General features: G+C 40.0%; 1 protein-coding gene across 1 annotated transcript in view; it reads right to left on the bottom strand.

The window, feature by feature from the left end:
* The window catches only part of LOC126030769 (immunoglobulin lambda-1 light chain-like), a 180,739-nt gene extending 168,203 nt beyond the window's left edge, over positions 1-12,536 (bottom strand). The window contains 2 exon segments of the mRNA XM_049789019.1: positions 12,040-12,344; positions 12,497-12,536. Coding sequence (XP_049644976.1) covers positions 12,040-12,344; positions 12,497-12,536 — 345 coding nt within the window.
* Positions 12,537-26,846: the final 14,310 nt, after the last annotated feature.

Here is a 26,846-nt window from a genome sequence, read left to right as displayed (position 1 = left end):
CATTCCCTTGCTCTTTTCTCCTCTCTTCTCACTACTTTCTTTTTTTCTTCTCCTTTTCTTTTTAACTTATTTTTTCTTTTCTTCTCTCCTGCCCCTTCCATATACTTTCTCCTTTCCCCGCTTTGGAAATCTGACTATCCCTTCACCCCTCAATCCCAGATTTCCCACCTCATTAAAACTTCACCCTCAGTTCTTAATCCATTAGGTATCAAGACTGACCTCCTACCCTAACGAACCAATACTCAGCACCCAAGCGAAAGGATAACCAGTCAAACCCACACCTGCAAGAAAAGGCAACCAACTCCCCTGCTGACTCATGCTGCACGGTCCTCCTTACCAACCCTTCCTAACTTGGACTGTTAACTTGAAACCGGTTTTAGCCCTAAAAGTATTACCAATGCGAGAATTTCTCCCAAGACCTCCCTGCCGCAAAGCTTTTGCCATTCTTAAGAGGGTCAGGTTGTGTGATGAAAAGGCGCCCAGGAACCCACACATTACAAGAAAACCTCAAAAGATAATGGGAAAACCTATACTTCCATCACTACCTCTTTACCTGCTTTTCCCCTAATGTAAAGTAGTCTCTTGCATCACTTTGCTCTTTAATTACTTTTTTACCTCATTTTTAACACCTTTTTTCTTTCTATATGTATACGTGAGCACATATATTTTTATTTCTATTTTTATCTTTTTTGGGTGTGTGACCTATTTTTGTTTTCCTCTCTTTCCACCCTCAAATGCACTGGCAATATAATGTAGCACCATTTCTCCCCGCAAAGGCACACTAAAAAAAGGGGAAATCTTAAGTATAAAAATGAGCTCTTGTCTACTAGGGATAAGAACTCATACTTGTTTACAATACAGGGGCATCTCCCACCTTGAAAATATGTCACGTGGACCCAATTTAGACCCAGGTGATTAGACACCAACCGTCCAGCCTTGAACTCTGGATCACAGATATAGAAATGACACAGTTCTTCACAACATCCACAAGAAACAAATCCCATTTGGGACATCCTTAATACTGCTTGGACACCAACAAGTGCCAGCTCTAATATGATATCCTGACAATGAGGAAACTGGGAACAACTTGACCTAAGAGCAGGTTATCCTACTTCACCAGCTAACGATAAGAAAAAATCAGAAGGCTTGTCACCCTTTGGTCTATCCAAATGTCAAGATCGCAATTTACAGATGACTGGCTGATAGAACCATGGCTTGACTGTATGTATCCTGGGACCAATAAAAAAGACCTAGTCTAGGAATTGAGCTATGACCTGCACAACAACCATGACCTCTAGTTCCAGATGTCTGTCTGAGACAATTTGCAACAGAATGGGTCTTCTGTAAACATAACGAAAGACGAAAGAAGCTATCCTAGGCCCCACCCTAGGATCAGCATAAAGACCAAGACCACCAACCACAGAAGAAGGATTAAAATGACACTGAGGGAACAGAACTTCTAGAACCACAAAAAAAGACTTCATCATAAATTCCAATCCCTGACCTGTGCAGACACCAAGATCTCTAGATACAGAGGTCTGATTTTATCACCCAGGCTGGAGCAGAAGTCTTCCATACACCACAAAAGCACCAAGAGGAGAGTAAATGAACCTGACAGGAGTCTATAGTTAATCACATTACAATATACTTCAAGGGTGGAGAAACCCTGTATCTCTTAGGCCAAGGGAATTCCTTTTCAAATGACCCCATTATTTATTGTGCCTGTGCAGGAGGGAAGAAAAAAGAAGAAAAAAGGCAAAAAAGCACAAAACAATTTTCTTTTTTATTTATTTATCTAGTTTTTGTCGATTTCTTTGTTTTGGTGTGGTTATTAAAGTTGTTGTCTCCATTTATATTTGTTTTTTTCTTCTTCTTTTCTTTAGTTCCTTTATGTGCTCTGCCATGTTTTTTTTTTTATCTCAAGACCATGGCCTTTATGTGGTGCTTGTCTTTATTGTTGGAGTGCTCACTGGATATTTTACTTGACACTTCTTTTTGTACTGTTGTGGTGTTTCACCCTCCTTTCCCCCTTCATCTCTCAAACCTAGGATGAGAGCCTCCAGAAGGACTCCGCCCATTTTCAGCATATTTGATTTTCCCCCCAGTTTAGTATCTTTCTCTTCTTCAAACAAAATCACATAACTTGAACTATCAGTCCCATCTCCCAATTAGAGTAGAAAATAAGGGAGGTGCCAAGAACAAACAGGTGTAGGACCTCTAAGTAGTAAGTTAGGCACAGAGGGAACCACTTAATCTAGCAGCCCCAGGGGTGAGGGAGGAGGATATGGGAGGTAGGACGGGAGCGGAGGTGGAGGGAGGACAGTTCGGTGATGGGAACTCCCCTGTTTTTATGTGAATATGTACCTAAAATATTATCGTCAATGATATGTAAGCCACTATGATTAAAATAAATATTATATTTAAAAACAATAACCTATGTTCTCACTCCTCAGAGTGGGATCTAAAGCTGTAATTAAAGAGCTGGGATTGTGGCTCAGAAGTAGGCACTTGTTTTGCATGGATAAAGCCTCACCAACACAAAACAAAGATATCATATTTAATAAAAAATTTTTAGTGACAGTGATATATAAAGCTGTCAGTGACATTGTTTCATACTGACAATATGCCAATCACTCCTATCAGAAAACCTGTTTTCTTATACCATTGTTGTAAGTGTCCAATTCACTCCTCACAATATCCTTGGGGTTGGGGACAACTTCAGTCTCAGCCAACCCATCTCTTTTCTCTCAGTGCAGGGCCCAAGGATGTGATGTTGCTAATTTCACAGTGCTAGTGATAGTTGGGCCAATCAGCTTCAGGTGCTGGAAATCTCCATGGTCACACTGGTTGATAGCTTGGGCACCTCCAGAGCTTACCTGAAAGGTTCTGAGGACTGTATAGATGGGGAAAAACAAGTCTAGGCAGATTGCCTGCCTGGCATGTGTTCTAATTCCTGTGATTTTCCTGGCTGAAGTTCAACCTTTGTTTTTGTTTGTTTCATTTGATTTTTTTTAAATTTTCAGCATCTACTGTGCTCTCTGTCCCACCAGATGTACATTTCAATAAAGGCAATGCAATTATTGCTAAAAGGTCAGAACTTCATTTTAAATCATTGTTATCCTCTTGTACAAGGATAACAGAATTTTCTTTTGTTTGTTTGTTTGTTTGTTTTTGGGCCACACCCGGCGATGCTCAGGGCTTACTCCTGGCTGTCTGCTCAGAAATAGCTCCTGTCAGGCAAGGGGGACCAATATGGGACACCGGGATTCAAACCAACCCCTTTGGTCCTGGATCGTCTGCTTGCAAGGCAAATGCCGCTGTCCTATCTCTCCGGGCCCGGATAACAGAATTTTCATAATTCGTCTAGCATTGTGTCTGTCCCAAAAATATCCTTGATGATTCTTGTGCAGAGCCTGACTACAGTGCTGGAAGTAGATAAATCCTAGAATATCTGATCAGGATTCAGGGAGAGTTCAGCTCTTCGCTGGGTCTACTGACTCTGGGCTTGAAGAGAGTGTGACACAGATGGGAAAGACTTTTGTGTTTCAGTTCACTATTGGTCCTTGCCATCTTGAGCATTACTACTACCTCACACCTGAAAGTAATAGTAAGCCTCATTCTCAGTATTTTCAACACTAATGGTCAGGGTGGCCAGGTCCTCAGAGATGTAGCCAGAAAAATGTTCTGGAATTTTGAGAGCTAGAGGACATTACTCGAATGATCAGCACAGAGGTATGACCTGGCTTCTGCTAGTACAGTGAACAGTATAACTTTCAATATTATTTCACCTGTGAGTCATCCTGGCTACCTCTCCCAGGCTCATAGACAATGAGGGTGGTTAATTTAGCTCATAGAAAGATGCAGAGAGAGAAGGAGAGAGAGAAGGAAAGGTCAAGTAACTGTGAAACTCAGTTTCAGTAACTGTGAAACTTATCTTCATGATCCCACCACCCAAACACATATCTCACACTAGGGTACTACTGAGATAAAATCCAGGGCCATGATGGATTCAGAGTATTTGGCCTGGGGTGTTGTGAGCCTGGGCAAATCACCTGTGCATTGAGCTAGGAGTGCCAGGAGCAGTGTGATTCTGGTCATGGTGGAGGTGGCTGATCCTGTTACCTATGACTGAACTCCTCCTGGTCCCCTCTTATCCATTCAGGGAGAAAACTGCTGGACACAAATAAGTCAGGGCTGCTATTGTGGTCTGTGGCTTCAGATGAGGGCCCAGACCAAGTGGCCCCAAAATGAAAAGGGCTGACCCTATAATCACCAACTGCTGCTTAGTGCATCCTCTGAGATTCAATAAAATTCTGCATAGGTTTTGAATATGCTGTGTTCTCAGTTGTGTGATTTGTGGCATCGACAAATGATGTCTTTATAAGATGTAATTGAAATATTGGTATAAAGCCTGTCTAACATGACAAGAATTTCTTGTTACAATTTTTATGACTTATTTCCTTCATTTCTAGGAAAATATTCAAGAACAAAAATTATCTTCCATTACTTGTTTCAAGTATACAGTTGAGAATCCTTGGTGGTAACAGATATCAAAGGGGAGTAAATGTTATCCTTGCTATATCACCTGGAAACATAATGAAGAACTCTATCCTAGGCTCGTCTGAGGATCTGTGCAAAAACCAAGACCACCAATTACAGAAGACAGTGATGGAACAGAAAGAACTGCTAGAACCATAAAGAAAGATGTTATCCTAGGCTTCATCCTATGACTTGATGCAAATACCAAGATCTCTAGTTAGAGGCCTATTCTATCATCCACAACTGAGCAGAAAGTTTCCTGGCACCATTAAAAAATCCTTGTGGTTTGAAAAGGAGCATGTACGGAACCTGTAGTTATTCCTATGACAGTATGCTTCTGGGGCAGAAAAACCCTGTATCTTTTAGCCCAAGGGACTTCTCTTTTGAATTTCCTCAATATTTACTGTGCCTATGCAAAAAAAAAAAAAACCCAAAAAACAAAAAATTAATAAATAAATAAAACCTTGCCACACCAGCCCTCTTTCCTTTATTCTTTTCTTTCTTTCTTTTTTTTTAATTTTTAACCTTGTGGTTATTGCTTGGTTGTTGTATTTGTTGCTGTGGTGTTTTTTTGTAGTTGCTGGTTTTGGTCTTTTTTATTTTTGTTTATTTTTTGTTTTGTTTATTTTGTTGTTGTTGCTTTTTGTTTTTTTGTGTTTTTTGTTTTGTTTTGTTATGACTTTTTTCTTTTTTTTTCCTTTCTTCTTTTTAAATTGATATTTATAACCTCTAGAAGAATCCTCCCAGTTTTTTGTTTGTTTGTTTGTGTGTGTGTGTGTGTGTGTTTCTTCTTTTGTTTTTTTTTGGGGGGGACACACCCGGTGACGCTCAGGGGTTACTCCTGGCTATACGCTCAGAAATTGCTCCTGGCTTGGGAAACCATATAGGACGCTGAGGGATTGAACCATGGTCCATCCTAGGCTAGCATGTGCAAGGCAGATGCCTTACCGCTTGTGCCACCACTCCGGCCCCTCTTTCTTCTTTTTTTTTTTTCAAACAGAACCATATAAATTGAATCACCTTGTTCTACCTCATAAATTGATGGGAGGAAATGGATGGTGCCAGAATTAAACAGTCATATGAACCTTGAGTAGAAATAAAAAAAGATCAGACTTGAACACCAAACCCAAAGTCAATGATAACAGAATCGATACAGAATCTTCAACATGCTATATGGAGAGGGAACCAGTTACACTAGCAGCCCGGGGGGACAAAGAAGGGGAATGCTGGGAACAGGGTTGGAGGGAGGACAACACTGGCAGTAGGAATACCCCTGATTCAATGTCACTATGTACCTTAAATATTACTGTGAAAGACTTGTAATTCATGTTAGTCACAATAAAAATTATTAAAAAATAAAACATGCAGATACAACTATAAAAAATGTTATCCCTGCTAGATGGAGAATCTATTTTTGAGAAACTATAATATTTTAGATTTTAGGAGCCTTGGATGTAAATAATTCTGTTTAAATTTCTAGCACCACCAGTTCCCAGACTAAGCATCATTGACCTATCAAGTACTGCTCTGTGTCCAGTCAACCTCTGTGCTACAAATCTACTCAGCATCATATCCATATGAGGTCACCAATTTATCCCAGGCCTCCAGAGAATGTTTTGGAACCTCACACCCCTCACCACACATCTATCATCACCACCAACCATCCTCAGACACAAACGCAACCACAAGCTAAGACTCAATTTCCTATCCTAGGGGATCTAGGCAAAATTGTGGACAGTGATCACATTGTCAAAAGAACTGTGCTACATAAGGCGCAGGAGAGTTTACATCTGTTTTCAGGGAAATGGACAATTTCTATAGATTGAGAATGGCAGAATTCCTTCTATACATAAAAGGGCAGAATTTGCCTACTGACAAAATGAATGAAATACAAGGAAAAAAATGAATGACTTTCTTTGGGTATGAGGTTGGTTCTTAAACAATTTACCCTGGACATATCAATCTTACTGCAAGTTAGACAGACCCTCTGTGGCCCAGTTCCATTGTTTTTCCCCAGTGATTCTCTATCAAGTAGGACATAAGTTGGATATTATTTTTAAAAATCTCTAAACACTTATTCCCACTTTCATTTTTTTCCCATTTAATGCTACTGATTCCACATATTTTCACTGAATGAATAACAGTAAATAACATTCTTGGGTCATTGTCCTCAGGAATATTCTTGCTGCAGTGTTTTATTTTGCAAAACTATAACTTTTGAATCATCAAGCTCACCAATTTGGTGCCTTCTCAGTGGTGCTGAGGATAGCCTGGGCTTTGGGGCACCTGCAGTTCTTGGCCAATCAGGGTTCAGCTTAATACAAGGGCTGATATGTTGATGTTCTCTTCTTGCAATGCTTGTAATATCCAGGCCACTGGAGGTGTGGAAGAACTCTAGGGCCATGCAAATGGTTGACAGGGGGCCTACCGAGTTGCATCCAGAATGTCCAGGCAAACATGGGATATTGGGAAACAAACCAGTATTTGTCATGCACTTGGAATGTGCATAACAGCTGTGTTAATTCAAGTTCACCTAATATTTTTTGAATTTGCAGAATCTAATTAGTTTCCACTCTTGTACTGAGTAACCCTCAAGGGTTATTCCTGGCTCTGTGATCAGAAATCACTCCTGGCAGTCTTGGGGGACCATCTGGAATGACAGGGATTAATCCCTGGTCCATGGGGCACCATGTGCAAGGCAAACACCCAACTGCTGTGCTATTGCTCCAGCCCAAACTTCCAATCTTATGTGGTGCATATTTCAACAGGGCATTGTAATTTTTAAGAGTTAAGCTTTATATGTTCAATCATTCTCTTGTACATGTAGATTTTCATTTCATTAATTTTATTCTAGTTATGTCTGAGCTTAAACCATTCCCAGTGCCTACTACTGAGCAGGACCAGATTGCAGTTCTGGAGTTGGGAGATCATTGATTCTTGATCTGGGATCAGGGCCAGATGAGCTCATTGTTCATTTACTAGTTTCATAGGTCTGTAAAGACTGTAAAGAGATGGGAAAGACATTTTGTCTCAGTTCCCCATCTGTTCATGTCACTGTGAGCTTGAGAATCACTATTCCCCACAAGACAGTAATAGTCACCCTCATCTTCAGGTTGTATATTTCTAATGGTCAGAGTGGCTGCATGCCCAGAGTTGGAGCCAGAGAAGCGGTCAGGGATCCCTGATGGCTGGTTGCTATCTCCATAGATGACAGGTCGAGGAGCCTGGCCTTGCTTCTGCTGGTACCAGCTAGCATAATAACCTCTAATATCGTCTCCCCCACAGGAAAAATTAATCTCCTCTCCCAGGCGCCCAGACAATGAGGGTGGCTGAATTAGCTCATAGGAAGATACAGAACCTGCAAGAGAGAGAAGTCAGGTAACAAAAAAACTCAGCTGTGAGGAGTCCCCCATCATCAAGAACTACAGCATGCTACAGGATCATCTGGGGACCACACCAACCCCACCCAGATCATCCATCAGCGCAATGAGCACCCTAAAGTCCTGCTGAGCTCATAATTAGAGACAGAATTGTCCCAGAGTACTGGGCCTGGTGTGCTATGAACCTGGACATATCACCTTTGCAGTGAGCCAGGAGAACCAAGAGCAGCAGATTCCAGACCATGGTGGAGAAACCTGATTCTGTGACCTGAAATTGAACTCCTCCTTGTCCCCTCTTATCCACTCAGGGGAAGAATTGATGGATGCAAATGAGCTAGGTTCAGGGCTGCTATTATAGTTGTATGGCATGAAGAGAGAGCCTAGCCCTAGACCAGTTGGCACATAAATGAAACAGATGGGCTGAACCTACAAACTGACCTGCTTCTTTGTTGGTCCTCTGAGACTCAATAAGATTTAGCATAGGCTGTGAATATGTTGTCTTCAAAGTTCTGTGATTTGTGGCACCTACAGATCATGTTTTCATAAGACATAACTAGTATATGGGTATAAAATCTGTCTTATATGATAAGAGGTTTTTTTTTTATTTTGTTACCATGTATTTATAACTGATTTCCTTCATTTCTAGGAAAATTCAGTAAAGAACAAAAATCATTCTCCATGACTTGATTCAAAAAGGATAGAGAATCTTTGGTGTTAACAAATATCAAAGGGGAATAAAATGTTAACCCTGCTAGATGAAGAATGTCTTTTTGCCTAACCATTAGATTTCAGATCCTAGGGGTCTCTGATGTGACCAATCAAATTTAGATTTACAGCACCAGATGATCCCAGACTGAGCATCATTGACCCCTCAAGAACTACACTATATCCAGCCAATCTGTGCCAAAAGTTGGATCAACATCATATCTTTGTGTGTAGGCCACTAATTAACCCAGGAGTCCTGAGAATGTTTTTTGATGATCATGCCACTCACTGCACATCCACCAGCACCAGGAACCTCCCCAGACATAATCACATCCACATGTTTGCATACAATTTTATATCCTAGGGGATCTAGGAAAAACTGTGGACGGTTACCACATTGCCAAAGAATTGTGATATGTGTGGGGTCCAAAAGAATTTAAATATGTTTTCAAATAATTAGGTAATTTCTATTCATTTAGTAAGGCAAAACTCTATAGATAGGAAGGCAAAATTTGCTCACTGGTGATATGGATAAAATGCCAGAAAAAAACAAATAACTTTTTTAGGTTACATTGGTTACTAAACCCCGTACCCCCAGACATTTCAGTCTTACTGCAAGTTAATTCCTCTGTAGCCCTGACTCACTCCAGTTCCATTAGGTTTTACTGAGTGATTGTGTGCTGCCCCTTGGTGGTCATTCTGTGCAGTAGGAGATGCTGGGAAGACCTGGATTAATTCAGATTCAAACTACAAGGCTCAGAGGTAAATCCCTGTTTCATGGGCAGTGCCAAAGAAGAGGAATTATATTCTCTTGCATGCCTTGCATCATGGCTGATTTCATAAACTCAATTCCCAATTCTCAGGAAAAATGAAATTATGAACATGCTTAGTTGGACTTGGAGCTGGCAGAATTAAATAGAAGAATCTCTAGGTTTCTGTGGTACCTGTGGTATTTGTTTGTCCAGCATTCCTTCACACCGTTATTCTAAATACCACCTATAAGTGATATCACTCTATATTTTCCCTTTTGCTTCTGGCTTAATTCATTTAACATAATATCTTATAATTCCATCTATGTTGCAATAAATTGTATTCTCTTTTCCCAAGGGTTGCTTTAGCTATTTGTGGGTGTTTATTGTTCCACATAAATTTCAGGAGTGTTTGATCCACTTCTTTTTTTAAATAATATTTTATTTAAATACCTTGGTTACAAACATGATTGTGGTTGGGTTTTAGTCATGTAAAGAACACCCCGCATCACCAGTGCAACATTCCCACCACCAATGTCCCAACTATCCCTCCTCCCCACCTCTAGACAGGCTTTCTATTTTCCTCATACATTCTCAGGGTTAGGATAGTTCGCAATGTAGTTATTTCCCTAACTAAACTCATCACTCTTTGTGGTAAGGTTCATGAAGTGGGCTGTAACTTCCAGCCCTCCTCTCTTTTGTCTCTGAAAATTATTGCAAGAATGTCTTTCATTTTTCTGTCTTTCTCTCTCTCTGACTTATTTTACTTAGTATAATAGATTCCATGTACATCCATGCATAGGAAAATGTCATGACTTCATCTTTTCTGATGGCTGCATATTATTCCATTGTGTATATGTACCACAGTTTCTTTAGCCATTCATCTGTTGAAGGGCATCTTGGTTGTTTCTAGAGTCTTGCTACGGTAAATAGTGCTGCAATGAATATAGGTGTAAGGAAGGGATTTTTGTATTGTATTTCTGTGTTCCTAGGGTATATCCCTAAGAGTGGTATAGCTGGATCGTATGGGAGTTCAATTTCCAGTTTTTGGAGGAATCTCCATATCGCTTTCCATAAAGGTTGGACTAGACGGCATTCCCACCGGCAGTGAATAAGAGTTCCTTTCTATCCACATCCCCACCAGAACTGCTAGTTCTCATTCTTTGTGATGTGTGCCAATCTCTATGGTGTGAGGTGGGGTTACCTTATTGTCAAGGTCAGAGATGATATAGCAATGGCTCATTCTTCACCTTAGCATCATTGAGCTCCTCTGACTCCTCTTGTAGGCAATCAGCATGACATCCAATTTTGTTTATATTATGTATTTATACATATTGACATGTATGGCCATATTAAGGAGTGTGTGCATATATAGTTGTATGTATATATACTCATTTATGTGATCTGTGTGTATGTAGATATTTCAGAATATATATATTTGTATTCTAGAATTGAATGAATTTTATCATGGTACTTGATGGGGTTTTGGATTTTTAAGTCATCAATTGGCTCCATTTTTTATCTACGGACAAGGTGGTTTTGGTTACTAGAAATTCCAATCTATCTAGATTTCTACTCACAGAGACTGACAAGACCAAGTTACTTCTGAGAGACTGGTGTTGCAAGGATAGAAAAAAACACTGACTTCTCACAGTGATACAAATTCATTGTGACTTAAGGATGGAGGTATATTAATTGCATTTGATTTGTGATCTGCTCATTGGGGGTAGAGTATAGATAAGTATCTGCCTTTTTTATACAGCAATGCCATTCTTAGGGCTATTCCTCAGGATAAACAATGTGTTGCTCCAACTGTTATGGTATTTTATAGAGAGATTCTGACTCTAATCTGACTTTTCAAGAAATTAATTTCACTTTAAATTAAAAGCTAGACTGAGTCCATTATGGATTCATATATTTCTCTATTCCCTGCAAGAACAGAAGTCCATGCTGGAATGGGTGGAGAAAATGTCTCTGGAATGTTCAAGTAACATTCCAGCAGGATGTTTGAAAGCAGAGGCTGAGGCAATAATACAGCAAATATGCTGTTCTTCATTTACCAGTCAACAGCACTATATAGAATCTTAACACTGCCAGGGGTTATTCCTGAGCATAGAGTTGGAAGTAAGTCCACAGCACAGCCAGGATGAACAAACTTGAGAACAGATTCAATACCTTGTACCAATTGAATCAGGCTTTCTATCTGAGGCCAATGTTTTACATTAGAAAGGGAATTAGTTCACTAATAAGTAGCCCTACAATTTTCTCTGCTCTGAAGCCCAATATTTTCTGTCATATTGATATAATTTTGAGAAAAAATGTTTTATTTAAAGATACAATGTTTGTGATTTGATACAATTTTTTGTTGGCACCTTTTCTTTGTATGCTTTTAACACTATTCAGATTGTCGTTCCATGCAGGTCCCATCAACCCAAGAAACACTGGCCCGGGCAATAGTATTGAGGTACCCCCACATCCTCTGAGACCTAAATAGCACCACAATTATCCCTCTGCAGACCTGTCTGCAAGGATTGGAGGGGGGCACATAGATGCCAGTTGTAGGCCTGGGCCACATTGCTCATTACTGCCCACAACTGTCTGGGCTGCTAGAGAATAAAACACAGATGTGAAAAAGTTGTTGTCTTACTTCCCCACCATCCTGTAACACTGTGGTTATTACCACTGCTGTCATATGATAGACAGTAGTAGTCAGCCTCATCTTCAGCTTGGGCTCTGCTGATGGACAGGGTGGCTGTTTTCCCAGAGCTAGAGCCAGAAAATCGGTCAGGGACACCTGAGGGCCTCTCACTATCCTTATAAATTAGCAGCACAGGGACTTGGCCTGGTTTTTGCTGGAACCAACTTGTATATTTCTTATCAAGTAATTCTCCAGAGCAGGTGATTGTGGCTGTCTGACCCAGTTTCACTGAGGCTGAGGGTGTCTGGGTCAGTGTGTAGGAGGTCACATAACCTGAAATAAAAAGAGAGAAAATGTTGTAGCATATTAAGGGTTCATTCAACAATTCCCAGAACTCAGTATGTTTAGGCTGAGATCAGGCTTTGGAGCATGTTGTGCTCAAGGTTATTAAGGCCTGACACTACAGTTGGGCCCAGAGGAAGCACCTGTGCAGAAAATGAGCAGGAGCAGAAGTTTCCAAGACATGGTGGAGACTCTCCGGAGCTCTGTTCTGACACCTCTCAGCACTGTTGGGATCTCCCAGGTCTCCTTATTCCCTTCTCAGGCCACTAAGACTTGTGGGGGCTCTTTTTATGCAAATCAATTTCTCTAGAGTTTTTAGCAGGTCTTTAGATCTTCACACCAGTTATGCAATGGGAGTAAAATAACACCTGCTTCCTTCAGTTTTTTCCTCCTGGTCATCACATGACAAAATCAGTCTGGTCTCCTCTTGATGATCCCAGGCACATGCAGGTTTTAACCACATAATTGTCCCCAGTCTTCCTGCCTATGGAAAGTGCTGAACTGGTATTAGTCAAGTCTCTGAGCCTTCCTATACTAAAGTTTAGCCAGTGTTCAGTTGAAACTGATCATAGGGGAGGGGGTTAAAAAAAAGAAAAAGAAACTAATCACAGGAGCCCTGAAGTAGCTGAGGGGATGCTGTGCCCTCCATCTTTCCTATTCCTGCTGCTTCTTTAGGGCATCTCTTTCTCTATCTCTCTGTGTCTGTCTCTTTCTCTGTCTGTCTCTCTGTTTCTGTTTGTCTGTGTGTCTCTCTCTGTCTCTGTCTGTCTGTCTGCCTCTCTCTCTCTCTATTTTTGGGCTCTGCATTCATTGTATTGCAGATTTGTCTACAAGGGGCTTCTGCAATTATTTGTGAGTGAGCCTTTCTTGTCCAACGACCACCTGCTATAAGAAACTTATAAAACATTTCATTTCACTTTCAATAGAGTGTTTTTGTCTTTAACTAAATCCTCTCCATATTGTAGATGCCTTGGCATGTGCATCTTTCTGCCTTTTTTGTTTTGTTTTGGGTCACACCCAGTAGTGCTCAGGGGTTACTCCTGGCTCTATGCTCAGAAATAGCTCCTGGCAGGCTCAGGGGACCATATGAGATGCCAGAATTTAAACCACTGTCCTTCTGCATACAAGGCAAATGCCTTACCTCCATGCTATCTCTCTGGCCCCTCTTCCTGCCTTTTTAATCTTTTATCCTAAACATCATGTACCTAGGTAGAGTCATCACGAACAATATGAGAGAGATCTGATTTTCAGTCAGTTTCTGTAGTCTCTGATGAATCCCAGGTTTCGCAGAGACTGTGAGCCTGGGGCAGAAATGGTAACTTGTCCCCATAAGAATGCGGATCCTGTCACTGAATAATGATGTTCTGTGGCCATAGCTCTTCCCTGAGAGTGGAATCCACTTTTGTTAGAGAGGGTCTGCTGAGGGAGGTTGTATAGGTCTCAGTCAGCAGCAGAAACATCAGAGACTGGCTCACCGTAGAGGTGAAGCTGAGCATAGGAACTGCTGCCCAGGGAGGGAAGGAGACAAGGGGCTTAGGCAGTGTATCTATGGATGTGCCCTGAAGAAGCCTAGACAGGAGGCACAGTCTAGTCATTTTCAGGATGAGGGTGTCACTGTATCCTGACACTCATCAGTGCCCAGGATGACACTATCTTCTGACCCTGTCTCAGTAGCTACTGGTCATCACTTAATTAAAATTCCACCAAAGACTGAATTCAGAACCTGATCTGTCATGTCCAGAGCAATAATATAGTGGGTAGGGCTCGAGCACTGGATGTGTTCAACCTCTGTTATATCCTAGTACACCTTACTATCTCTTGAGAGCAACAGATTATAGAACCAGATATAATCCCTCATCACTACCTAGTGTGTTCTAGAAACTAATTTGATAAAATAAACAGAACCTGACATTTCAACTTCTCCCATTTTGTTTCTCACATGACCATTACTTCCTCTTTCCAATCTCAATACCATCTTGTCAAGACATCTTTTTTAATTATTACTTGTTCTACCCCAAATCTGTTGTGAATAGTTACTTAAAATCTTACCTTGTGGGCCAGAGTGGTAGCACAGCAGTAAGGTGCTTGCCTTGCATGAGACTGATCTAGGATTAACCTCGGTTCGATCCCCAGCATCCCAGGAGTGATTTCTGAGTGCATAACCCGAGTAACCCCTAAGCCTCACTGTGTGAGGCCCAAAAACAAACAAACAAAAAAAATCTCACCTTTCTAGAACCTGTTATTGTCTTCAAAGCATTGTTCTATGTGCTCAGAATTGAGGTCATTCTCTTTATTTTGTCTTGGCAAATAATACAGTAGCCTGTGTTAGCTGGACATTGGGATGTTCAAATGTCTTTGGGGTTCTCATCAGCTTGGCTGATTCACTTGCAAGCTAGAATTGGCGTATTTATTATACTATTTTTTTTAAATTAAGGTCATTTCTTATAGGCTGAGTACTGTTTTCAGAGTTGGACAATGAATAGGGGAGAAAAATTTAAAAGAGATGAGGGTGTAGCCTTTTGTTCTTTTCCTTTGTCTTTTTTTAAAGCAAAAAATAACGGAGAAACTGTGAGTGCTGCCTGTGTGTGTTTGTCTCCTGAACATCTTGGGAGTGGGCCAAAAAGCACCCAGAAAATTCGTTCTCCCAGAGGCTCATTTACGGGCCAGAATGCCAAGGAACTGCTTCCAAATGTGAAAATGGCTATAAGCAGTACTTCGCAGAAGGCAGGTTCCCTGTTTGTGACACCAGGCTTGGAAAATCTATGCCTGCCCAGTGTGGCTTGACTGTGAGAAACTTGAGTGCTGCCTGTGTGTGTTTGTCTCCTGTCCTGTCTTCTGAACCTCTTGGGAGTGGACTGAAAAGGGTCCAGAAAATTTGCTCTTCCAGAGGCTTATTCACAGGCTGGAACGCCACGGAACTGCTTACAAACGTTAAAACCAGCTGTAAGCAGTACTTCACAGAAGGCAGGTCACAGAAGGCAGATGTCAGACTGGGAAAATCTATGCCTGCCCAGTGGGGCCCGACAGTGAGAAACTGAGTGTTGCCTGTGTGTGTTTGTCTTCTGTTCTGTTTTCTGAAACTCTTGGGAGTAGGCCGAAAAGGGCCCAGAAAATTTGCTCTCCCAGAGGGTCCAGAAGAGCATGGATGCTCTGCTTCTCTACACAGCCATGCGCTCTTTCTAAAGAAAGAATGCCACTGCAACAAGAAGAAAAAAAATCACACTAAGAACTGTGCTCGATAACAGAAGCCCAGCTAAACACTCTGGACTGTTTTCTCTGCTGTGTGCTTGGGCCTAAGATTTGATCCTCTGTGTGGCTTCATCCATAGAGAGCTCCCCTTCCTTGGAGGCAGGTCAACCCACCCAGAAAGAGTGTAGCCAGAGGAGCGTGGCTGCATACATCATTTAGCCAATGAATACCAACACAACACGTAGAAAAACCCACAATAGAAGTATGACAAAGGGGAAACAACACAGGCCAGCATCAGACATAGAGAATGAAGATGACTATTCTGATGACCAGAAAATGGCCAACAAACGAATCAATCTCTCAGATAAGGAGTTTAGACAAGAAATGTGGAAGATGCTCAAAGAACTCAAAGAAACCATGGATTGAGTTGAACAGAACACTAATAAGAACCAAGAAAATATGAAGACAGAAATCAGAAAACTCCAAACTGAAATAACAGGTCAAATAACAGGCCTGAAAAACTTAGTTAATGAATTGAATGACAAATTGGATAAGCTCTCCAACAGGGTGACAGAAGCTGAGAATAGAATTGGTGCTGAGGAAGATGAGATAAATAACAACTCCATACAGGGGTAGATATTGAAAAAAAACTTAAAGCAAATGAACATAAAATGAAAAAATTAGTCAAAGAATGTGAACAGATGAAAATAGAAGTCTATGATAAACTCAACAGAAACAACATAAGAATCATTGAACTCCCAGAGACCCAGGGAAAAAATTTCCAGAAAGAATCAATGGTCAAGAACATCATTAAAGAGAAATTTCCAGAGCTAAAGAATATATGCGATCAAATCCTGCATGCCCAAAGAGTACCAAGCAAAAGAGACCCCAGAAAAAATATGCCAAGACACATCCTAGTCACAATGACGAATCCCACAGATAGAGACAGAATTCTGAAAGCAGCAAGTTCAAAAAGGGAAATTTTATTCAAGGGAACATCCTTGAAATTTACTGCAGACCTGTCACCTGAAACACTTAAGGCCAGAAAGCAGTGGTGGGACATAGTGACAAAACTCAATGAAAGAAATGCTTGGCCTAGAATACTGTACCCAGAAAAACTCACTTTCAGGTTTGACAGAAGAATACATGGTTTCACAACAAACAACAGCTCAGAAACTTCACAGACTCAAAACCAGTCTTAAGAGAAAAACTGAAAGACCTGATTTAAGACAAGACTGACCAACAGGCACACCAAACTTTGATAGAAAGATGGCACTAACTTCCAGGACAATTCTTTCTCTCAATGTCAATGGACTAAATGCACCAGTTAAGAGAAACAGAGTGGCTAAACGGATCAAAAAACTCAATCCAACCTTCTACTACCTACAAGAAACGCACCTGAATAGTCAGAACAAACATAGACTCAAAATAAAAGGCTGGAGGAAAACCATCCAAGCAAACAACACCCATAAAAAAACTGGAGTGGCCATACTAACATCAGATGATGCAAACTTTATACTCAGGAAAGTTGTAAAAGACAAAGATGGACATTTTGTATTAATCAAGGGGTATGTACAGCAGGAAGAAATCACTCTCCTAAATATATATGCACCGAATGAGGGCCCAGCAAAATATTAATACGATTGTTGACAAAGCTGAAAAATCATATCAATAACAACACAATAATTGTGGGGGACCTCATGAAGACATTCTGTACCACACAGAATTCCATTGGCTGAGTAGAGGGAGAGTTTTGAAACATTTCTATGACTTACTTCCGCAGATTACAGCTTTTCTACTTTCAAAAAACCAAGAAGTACCAGAGCTCAATGATGCAGAATGGAAATGGCACCTTGCCTTTCTGACAGATATAACAGAGCTACTCAACAGTTTCAATCTGCAACTTCAAGGGAAGGGGAAGCTCATCTGTGATATGGCATCACATGTGAAAGCATTTGAAGTAAAATTAGGCTTTCACATCAAACAAGTACAGGAGGAAAACTTCAGTCATCTTCCAACAACTCAAAACCTGTCAGCAGACAAACCATTGGTTGCATTCCCAAAGGAAATATGTCTGGCTTCACTAGAATTGTTGCAAAAGGAGTTTCAATTTAGATTCAAAGAGCTTCATCTCCATGAACAGGACATACAACTTTTTCGTAACACATTTTCTGTTGAGATCGAAAATGTCCTTACAGGTTACCAAATGGAACTGGCTGAACTGCAGAATTGTGACTCTCTGAAAGACGCATTTAAGTCAAGTAACCTTTTGAATTTCTATGCATCTCTTCCCTCTGAGACATATCCAAATATCAGGAACCATGCACTCAAAATGGTAACCATCTTTGGTAGCACTTATGTCTGTGAACAGACTTTTTCAAGAATAAAACATCTGAAATCTCCAACCAGATCAAGATTAACTGATATCCATTTGCATCACTTGTTACGGCTGGCAGTGACAAATATGGAACTGGACATTGACCATCTCATTAGCCAAAAGCAGGCCTACAGTTCCCATTGAAATACGGGTGTGTGATCTGTTTATTTATAAATGGTTTTCATTTTATTTATATAAGATATGTGCAGTGTGAGTAGGAATTAGTAGCTCATATAGTCTGGCCTTCCAGCTCTCTATGGGACCGTAATCAAGCCCCCCACTTTAAAAAGTTTGAAGACCCCTGGTCTAGAGTAATTGACTCATAAATGAGAGGGGCTGAACCTACAGTCCCCACATGCTTCTTTGTGGGTCCTCTGAAACTCAATGAGATTTTGCATAGACTGTGAACATGTTGTATTCAAAGTTGTGTGATTTATGACATTGACAGATCATGTTTTCATAAGACATAACTGGTATATTGATATAAAGTCAGCCTTATATGATAAAAATTCTTTTTTATCATGTATTTATAAATGATTTCCTTCATTTTTAGAAAAATACATAAAAGAACAAAAATCATCCTCCATTACTTGATTCAAGTAGAGGATAGAGACCCCTCATTGTTAGGAAATATCAAAGGTGAGTAAAATATTAATCTTGATAGATGGTGAATCTCTTTTTGCTTATTAGATTCAGACTTGGATGCAACCAATTATATTACATTTTCAGCACCCATGTTCTCAGACTGAGCATCATTGACCCCCTCAAGCACTGCACTGTACTCTGTCCAGTCAGTCTCTGCACCACAAGTCATAACATCTTTGTGAAGAGGCCACTAATTAACCCAGGCCTCCTGAGAATGTCTTTGGAATCTCATGCACCTCACTGCACATGCACCAGCACCATGAACCACTCCAAGCACACACACACACACACACACACACACACACACACACACACACACACACACAAACCACATGCTAAAACTCAATTTCATATCCCAGAGGATCTAGGAATGTTGTGGATAGGACCACATTTGCTCACTGATGAAATGAATTAAGTGCCAGGAAAAAAACGAATGCTATTTTGTATGATATTGGTTACTAAGCCCATTACCCTGGACATTTCAATCCTACTGCAATTTAAACCCTTTGTAAACCCTGACTCACACCAGTTCCATTTGATTTACCCAGTAATTCTCTGCTGCCCCTTGGTGGTCATTCTGTGTAGTGGGAGATGCTGGGAAGTCCTGGGTAAATGGTAAATTCCAATCACAGGGCTTAGAAGGTAAGTTTCTGATTCATAGGTGGTGCCAAAAGGCGAGAATTAGATTTTTTTTCTCTATTGACCTTGCCAATGCCAATAGTAAATCTGGACTTGGTTTTATAAACTTATTCCCATGGAAAAATAAAATTATGAACATGTTTATTTGTACTTAGAACTGCCAGAGGTGATTTGACAAATCACCCAGTTTCTGTGGAATTTGTTTGTTATGCATTCCTTCATGCAGTTACTCTAAATACCACAATGAATATCAACCTCCATTTACCATTTTGCTCCTGGCTTACTTCATTTAACATTATATCTTATAGTTCTATCTATTTTGCAATTAATTGTATGATTTTTCATTCTTTATTGCTATGTATTGTTCCATTGATTATGTGTATTACATCTTCATGATCCATTCACCTGTTATTAGAAACCTAGGCTAATTCCAAATCTTAGCTATTTTATTGAGTTTTGTAATGCATAGTGGTTAGTACACATCATTTAGAGTGATGTTTTTCAGTACTGCATATAGAGTGTGTGTTTGCTGGATCAAATGGTAGTTCAATTCTGAGTTTACTGAGAATCCTCTATAATTGTTTTGCATAGGTATTGAACCAGACAATATTCCCATCAGCAGTGAATGAAAGCTCCTTTTTCAGCACAAAACCCAACAACACAGATTGTTCCCAGTATAAAAAAATGATATGTGGGGCCAGTGAGGTGGCGCTAGAGGTAAGGTGTCTGCCTTGCAAGCACTAGCCAAGGAAAGATTGTGACCTTGGTTCGATCCCCCAGCGTCCCATATGGTTCCCCCCAAGCCAGGGACAATTTCTGAGGGCTTAGCCAGGAGTAACCCCTCAGCATCAAAATGGCGTGGCCAAAATAAAAATGTGTCATTATCACTGATATATGATATCTCACTGTTGTCTTGATTTGGATTTCCTTAATAAAATGAGATGATGAGAATATTTTCATGTGCCTACTGGCCATTTATTTGTCTTCTTCAGAGAGATGTCTATTCATTTCCCTTTCCTATTTTTTGATGAGATTTGTATGCTTTGTGGGATTAATATTTGTGAGTACTTTGTATATCCTTGAAATCTACCCTTTATTTGATGTGTTGACTGAAAATATTTGCTCTCATTCAGGTAGCTGTCTTTTAGTTTTGGTCCATGTCTCATTTACCAACCAGAAACTTTAATTTCATGTAGCTCCAATTAATTCTATATTCAGTTGTTTCACCCCACTCAGGAAGGGCACACACATCAAAGGGTTGCACTCCTGAAAAAGAATTATTTGCCAAAAAGTCCCACTTAGAGCAGTCAAATCAGTTGACCCTTTGCGTGGATTGTTTGGCCATAATTCTAAAACGTGGTTGTAACTATCTCTCTCTTTATTTTTGACCATTATTAGAAATCAGGCCTCTATAATTCATTCTAACAAAGAAGCACAGTACAAATCTCGCCAAAAGTCTCTCACTGACCAGCTCTCTGATCTCTGCTACCTTGGCGCCAAGATCATGTTTTTTCCCAAAACTTAGCTCATAGTAAAACAATTTTCAGTTTTCCCCAAAAACTCTAAAACATTTCTCTCTCTTCCCACTTCCCTGAAAATTACCTGGTTTCTCCTACTTACCCAAAACAAAGCTAACCCACAACAAAAACTGCCCTTTCAACTTCAGTATCGGTTCTTTAATATGCAAATTTTAGCCACCTCTTTCATTCTGTTTCCCTAACCATCTCCCACTTTATTTGATGTCAAAAATTACACCCCGCATTCCAAAGCTCAACCCTTAAAAGCTACCCAGCTCAAAAAATAAATTTGTCTTCGTCTTTCTAGACGCAAGTCCCCATGCATTCTGTGTGGTCTCATTTATTTCATATTTCATAATTCATTATTCCATATTCAATTCTTCGCGCTCCCGCTTGACTCCAGTGAGAAAATGAACTCACTAAGGTTATGCTTAGGAATTTTTTTTATCTCATCAGGATAAAACAGTCCGCAGCATTCAGTGGTCCTCAAACTTTGGCCCACGGGCCACATATTGTATTTGTTTTTGTTTTGGTTCTTTACTTCAAAGAATGATATATGCAGTGTGCATAGAATTTGTTCATAGTTTTTGTTTTTACTATAGTCTGGTGCTCCAACGTTCTGAGGGACAGTGAATTGGCACCCTGTTTAAAAATTTTGAGGAGCACTGCATAGCTGTTACTATTGGATTCATGTCATTGAAGATTCCTTTAAGGTCTAGGTTTGGAGTGTCCTGCTTCTGTTTTCTTCAATATACTTTATAGATTCCAGTCTGATCTCAAAGTCAACTTTGAGTTGACCTTTGTGTAAGAAGTGAGATATGGATTCATCTTTGGATAAAGTGGTTATCTAATTGTCCACCACCACATTTTGAAGAGATAGTTTTTATCCCATTTCATGTTGTTGGCTCCTTGGTCAAAAATTATTTGACAATATACTTGGGGTTTGTCATTACATATTCTTCTCTGACCATTGGTCTGAAAGCCTGTATTTGTTCCAAGGCCATACAGTTTTGATCACTATGGCTTTATAATACAAACTCAAGTTAGGTAATAAGATGCCTCCAAGTTTCTTCATTTTTCTTTTGTTTTGAATATTTGAAGACCCATTTTATTTTTAACATTTATTATTTGTATTTATTTGATTAACTAATTCATTAAAGTACCATCATTAAAAGTTGTTCATAATATTGTTTTTTCAAAATTTGTATATTTTCTTCTTTTTCAGTATATCCGTAGTCATTGTATATCAGTATATCTGTAGTCATTGTTTATTTTTAAAATAAAAACTCTACTGGGGCTAGAACGGTAGTGCAAATGGTAAGGTGTCTGTCTTGCCTCGGATGAACCACAGATGATCCCCCAGTGTCTCAGATGGTCCCCCACGCCAGGAGTGATTTCTGAGCACATAGCGTGCACGTAGCCAGGAGTAACCCTTGAGCATCACCGGATGTGGCTGAAAAACCAACTAACCAACAAAGGAAAAAAAAACCCAAAAAACTCTAACTACTGAACTCACTTTTATCTTTTCTTAAACAGTGCCATTGATTCAATACATTTAGGCTGAATTAAGTTGTCCTGTAAATAAATATGCTTGTGTTACTGTGTTTGTGACTAATCTTTCCGTTTCATATTTTAAAGTTTTCACTATAGAGAGGAAGAAAAGTTTTCATTATAGATTAATCAAATTCAGCATTTTGGGGGGTGATACTGTGTCCAGGAGGTGCTTGAGGTGGTGTTCCCTGCAATTCTTGGCCTATAGAGATAGTTTGTTTAGTGCAAAAGCACCTAGCATGCAATAATGCTGTGGTCTCTTGGTGATAGGGATAGCTGGATCACTCTGGAGGTTCTGGAGGTCTCAAATGGGCAGTTGTTTGGGGAGGAGTGCAATGCAATGGGCCTGGACCAGGTAATGCACAAGGGACAATATGATACCAGGAACCAAAACTGGGTAGAATACCTACATGCCATATTGCCTAACGGGAATACTTATTTCTTGACTCAAGTTTACCTCTATTTATTTTTGTAGCATCTAAATTGTCCATTGTTTCACTAAGTACACATTTCAATCAGTTCATTATAGGTATTACTACAAGTTCAGCATCCCATGTTTAATAGATCTGTTAACCTCATATACAAGTAGTATACAATTGTAATAATTCTATGCTTGTACCTATCTCTAATACATTCCTAATCTGAGTTTGGAGAACCTTCCATCTTATGCTTTTTTGCATGAGGCAGCCAAGAAGATGCCAGCGAACATAATCTCTTCAGGGCCCTACACCCAGTAAGCTGTCCCACCCTATATGGGTGGAGCCATAGGAGAATCTTCTAACTCATGAACTCCATCACAGCACATAGTAAAAACCACACTACAAGCATGGCAATGGGGAAACTATTCAAGACAACACCATGTATAGAGAATGAAGCTGGCAGCTCTGATGACCCAAAAAGTACCAATCATCCTGATATCCTCTCAGATAAGTTGTTTAGAGAAAAAATGTGGAGGATGTTCAAGAAGCTCAAAAAAAGCATAAATCAAGTTGAATGGAACACAAATAAGAATCAAGAGGATATGAAGTTAGAAATCTGAAAATTTCATACTGAAATAACAGGTCTGAAAAACTCAGTAGATGAAGTGAAAACCTCAATGGAAAGCCTCTCCAATGGAGTAACAGCAGCTGAGGATGGGGTCAGTGAGCTCGAGGATGAGATGCGTTACAATTCCATACAGCAGAAGAAATTGGAAAAGAACCTTCAAGCAAATGATCAGATAATGAATAAATTACTCAAAGAATGTGAACAGATGAAAATAGAAATCTTTGATAAACTCAACAGAAACAACATAGGAATCATTGAAGGCCCAGAGGCCCAGAAAGAGAATAATAATAAGAGGAGTTGGAGGAATAGTGAATAGAGGACGAGGAGGAAGAAAGAAGAGGAAGAAGAAGAAAGAGGGAAAGAAGACAAATAAAAAGAAGAGGAGGAGAAACAAAGAGAGGAAGAAGAGGAAGAAGATAAAGAATAAGAAGAGGAGGAAGAAGAGGGAGAAGAAAAAGAAGAGAAAGATTAAGAAGAAACAAAAGGAAGTAAAAAGAGAAAATAAAAGAGGAGGAGGCTAGGGATGTGGTTCAATTTGTAGAGAGACTTATAGGTGTCAATGTCTAGATTTGATCCCAGATCATCTTGTTTTCATGCTCTAATATTCTCACAACTTGTATGAATTCATGTATATCTGTCTGTATAAAAATATGTGATATGTTTATGCATGTTCACATCTAATAAAGCAGCTGTAAAAAATCTCCCATCTTGAATCAGGGCTAGACCAAGTTCATTACTAGATCTATAGAGCTCTTGGGCCTGGAGGACAGTGTGATACAGATGGGGAAGAGGTTTGTGCCTCAGTTTCTCATCTGTCTACATCACTGTTAGCTCCAGTACTACTTTCCCATACATGACAGTAATAATCAGCTTCAACCTCTTTTGTGCATGTTAATGGTCAGGGTGGCTGTGTCCCCTGAACTTGAGCCAGAGAAGCAGTAAGGGATCCCCAAGAGCCAGTTGCTGACAAGAGATGACTAACAGAGGTGCCTAGCCTGGCTTCTGTTAGTACCATTGAACAGTATAACTTTCCATGTTGTTCCCCCTGCATGTAACTCTGGCTCCTCTTTCAGGGTCACAGTCAGCAAGGGTGCTGAATTTAGCTCATAACAAGTAACAAAACCTGCAAGAGAGAGGAGATGTCAGTTCTGAAGAGACTCTCCTTTAATTACCTATAGTAATTCTGTGGGAGTCCACCAATCCAACATATATCCTACTCAGGGTACTGAGCATTCTATAATCATTACCAAGCTGAGCTCAGAGTGAGGGTGTTGAGAGATTCCAGAATGCTGACTCTGAGGTACTGTGAGCTTGGACACATCACCTGTGTAGTGAGCCAGGAGGCCCAGGAGAAGCTGAGTCCAGGACATAGGGGAAGTTCCTGATCCAGTTGCCTGAGGTTGAGCCCCTCCTGTTCCCCTTTTATCTCCTCAGGGAGAGAGTTACTGGAATGTAAATGACTCAGGCACAGGACTACTGCTGTGGTGTCTGGCTTCAGAAAAGAGCACAGACCCAAGAGACACATTAGGAGGATAAATTAGACCACAGTGCCAACCTGCTGTTCAATGTCTCTTCCAAGAACCCATGAGGTTCTGAGTAGGTTGTAAATTGTGTACCTAGGTATATGGTTTGGGACATTAACATATGTGTTTAGAAAAGTAACTGAGTGTAAAACAATTAAATAGGAGTTAAACTGTAAGTTTTTCTCCCTACATACAGTTTTCTTCAGTTTTGGGATATATATTACATGGAATAAAATATATATCTTTTATTAAGTCAAGTAAAGGACAAAGAGAATCCTCACTGTTGTTTTAAGCAAAGGGGAACGAACAATATATTGCTTCTACTAGATAGAGATTATTCTTCTAATGGGATTCAGATCCAATTAGATTCAGTGAAAACTGTTACCATAATGATCAGAACTGTTTGAACAGGAACATGTTTCAGTAGAATTGAGCTGTGTTGGGCCTGAAATGTTTGAATCTGTTTCTGAGAAAATGGCGATTTTATACAAGATTCCAATTAGAGATACATGTAGGCTGAGTTTGCGCACCAGAATTAGGAATACTATGCCATAGAAATGCATACTATGTCCCTTGGGCTGTTAACTAAATAGTAGAATTTCTGAACACTCCATCTCCTTTCAAGCTAGACCCCAGTTGCCCTGAATCAGCCAAGAAGCTGTTCCAAGTTGTTTACTATCCTCTGGTGTCCATTTATTTTGGTTATGGGGACAAAGTATAGTGGATTACTCAGTCTGGGGAGATTGTCCCAGGAATCAGATTCTAAATCTTGATTTAAAGGTCAAAGAGTAGGAATTACCATTTTCTCTGTATCTATTAAGAAGTAAAACTTTACCACAGAACTTTCTCTATGATATGAAACTACCACTGATATGAAATGGATTAGTACCCAAGGACCAACCTGGGACATGCCTAAAGCCACAGTACATAAAGATAATAATCATCCAAGTAAGTAAATATTCATTTTTCCCCATTTTGGTGCAAGGTAACTCATGAACTATCCATGGCTCTGTGCTCAGGAGTGATGCCTGGTGGTGCTTGGAGAACCATATGTGGTGCTGGGAAATAGAACCTGAGTCAGTAACAGATTCTTTAACCTTGTATTACTCTTGGGGTCAAGGAAACAGTCTGAGGAAAGTACCTATTCTTTCAGCCTAGATATAGAGAGCTCAGAATTAATGGTTCCATGCCTGTCCTTTTATCATGTACCATATAAATTGCTCAATATTGCTTATTACAACATATATTTTACACTGATGTTCCGGAAATCATTGCCTGAAGATTTACTGAGTATGGTAGGTGCTAATTGAGCCTTCTGTGCTATTGCATTCATTCATTCATTCATTCATTGAGCTTAGTAGTTTTCTATGTGGCTCAAATTTTAAGTACTATGAAATGTGGAGAGATCATGTGGCTGCATATTATGCTGCGTGCCCAGGTGCTATGGAACTGGGATGACTCAGCACTTGACATCTCTCCAAGATTAGTAGAGAAGTTGGACTGTTTGAATGCCAGAGAAGGTTGGATGAGGGGTTGATGCTGAAACTTTCAGCAGGGCAAGAAGACTGCCTGACCCCTTCCTAAGAAGGATCCAGAAATCTCAGCCTAGAAGATCAGCTTTTACTGTGATAACTCAAGCACAGTGTCTCTCCAATAGACAATTAATTTTCTCTTATTGATTTTTGTTTATTTTGATTCACTACTTCTGAGACTGAGTATCACTGAGTCCTGACCTGGGTATCACAAGCACTGCTTGTGGTCACCTAATCTTTGTATCATAAGGTCTGATCACCATCACATCCTTGCCAGTAGTCTGCATCAGTTCCCCAGTCCACCTTAAATTTTTTGAGATCCTCAATCCCTTTAACACAGACAGAAGGACAGACACCCTACACACACACACACACACACACACACACACACAAACACACACCAATACCAACTTCTGCAAGTCAGTCCTTTATGGGGCTGACTGATGGAGAAATGGAGGATGAGGTCTTTCTCC

Source organism: Suncus etruscus, chromosome 15 (genome assembly GCF_024139225.1).
Source record: "Suncus etruscus isolate mSunEtr1 chromosome 15, mSunEtr1.pri.cur, whole genome shotgun sequence".
Taxonomy (NCBI): Eukaryota; Metazoa; Chordata; class Mammalia; order Eulipotyphla; family Soricidae; genus Suncus; species Suncus etruscus.
This window is presented reverse-complemented; position numbering and strand designations above follow the sequence as displayed.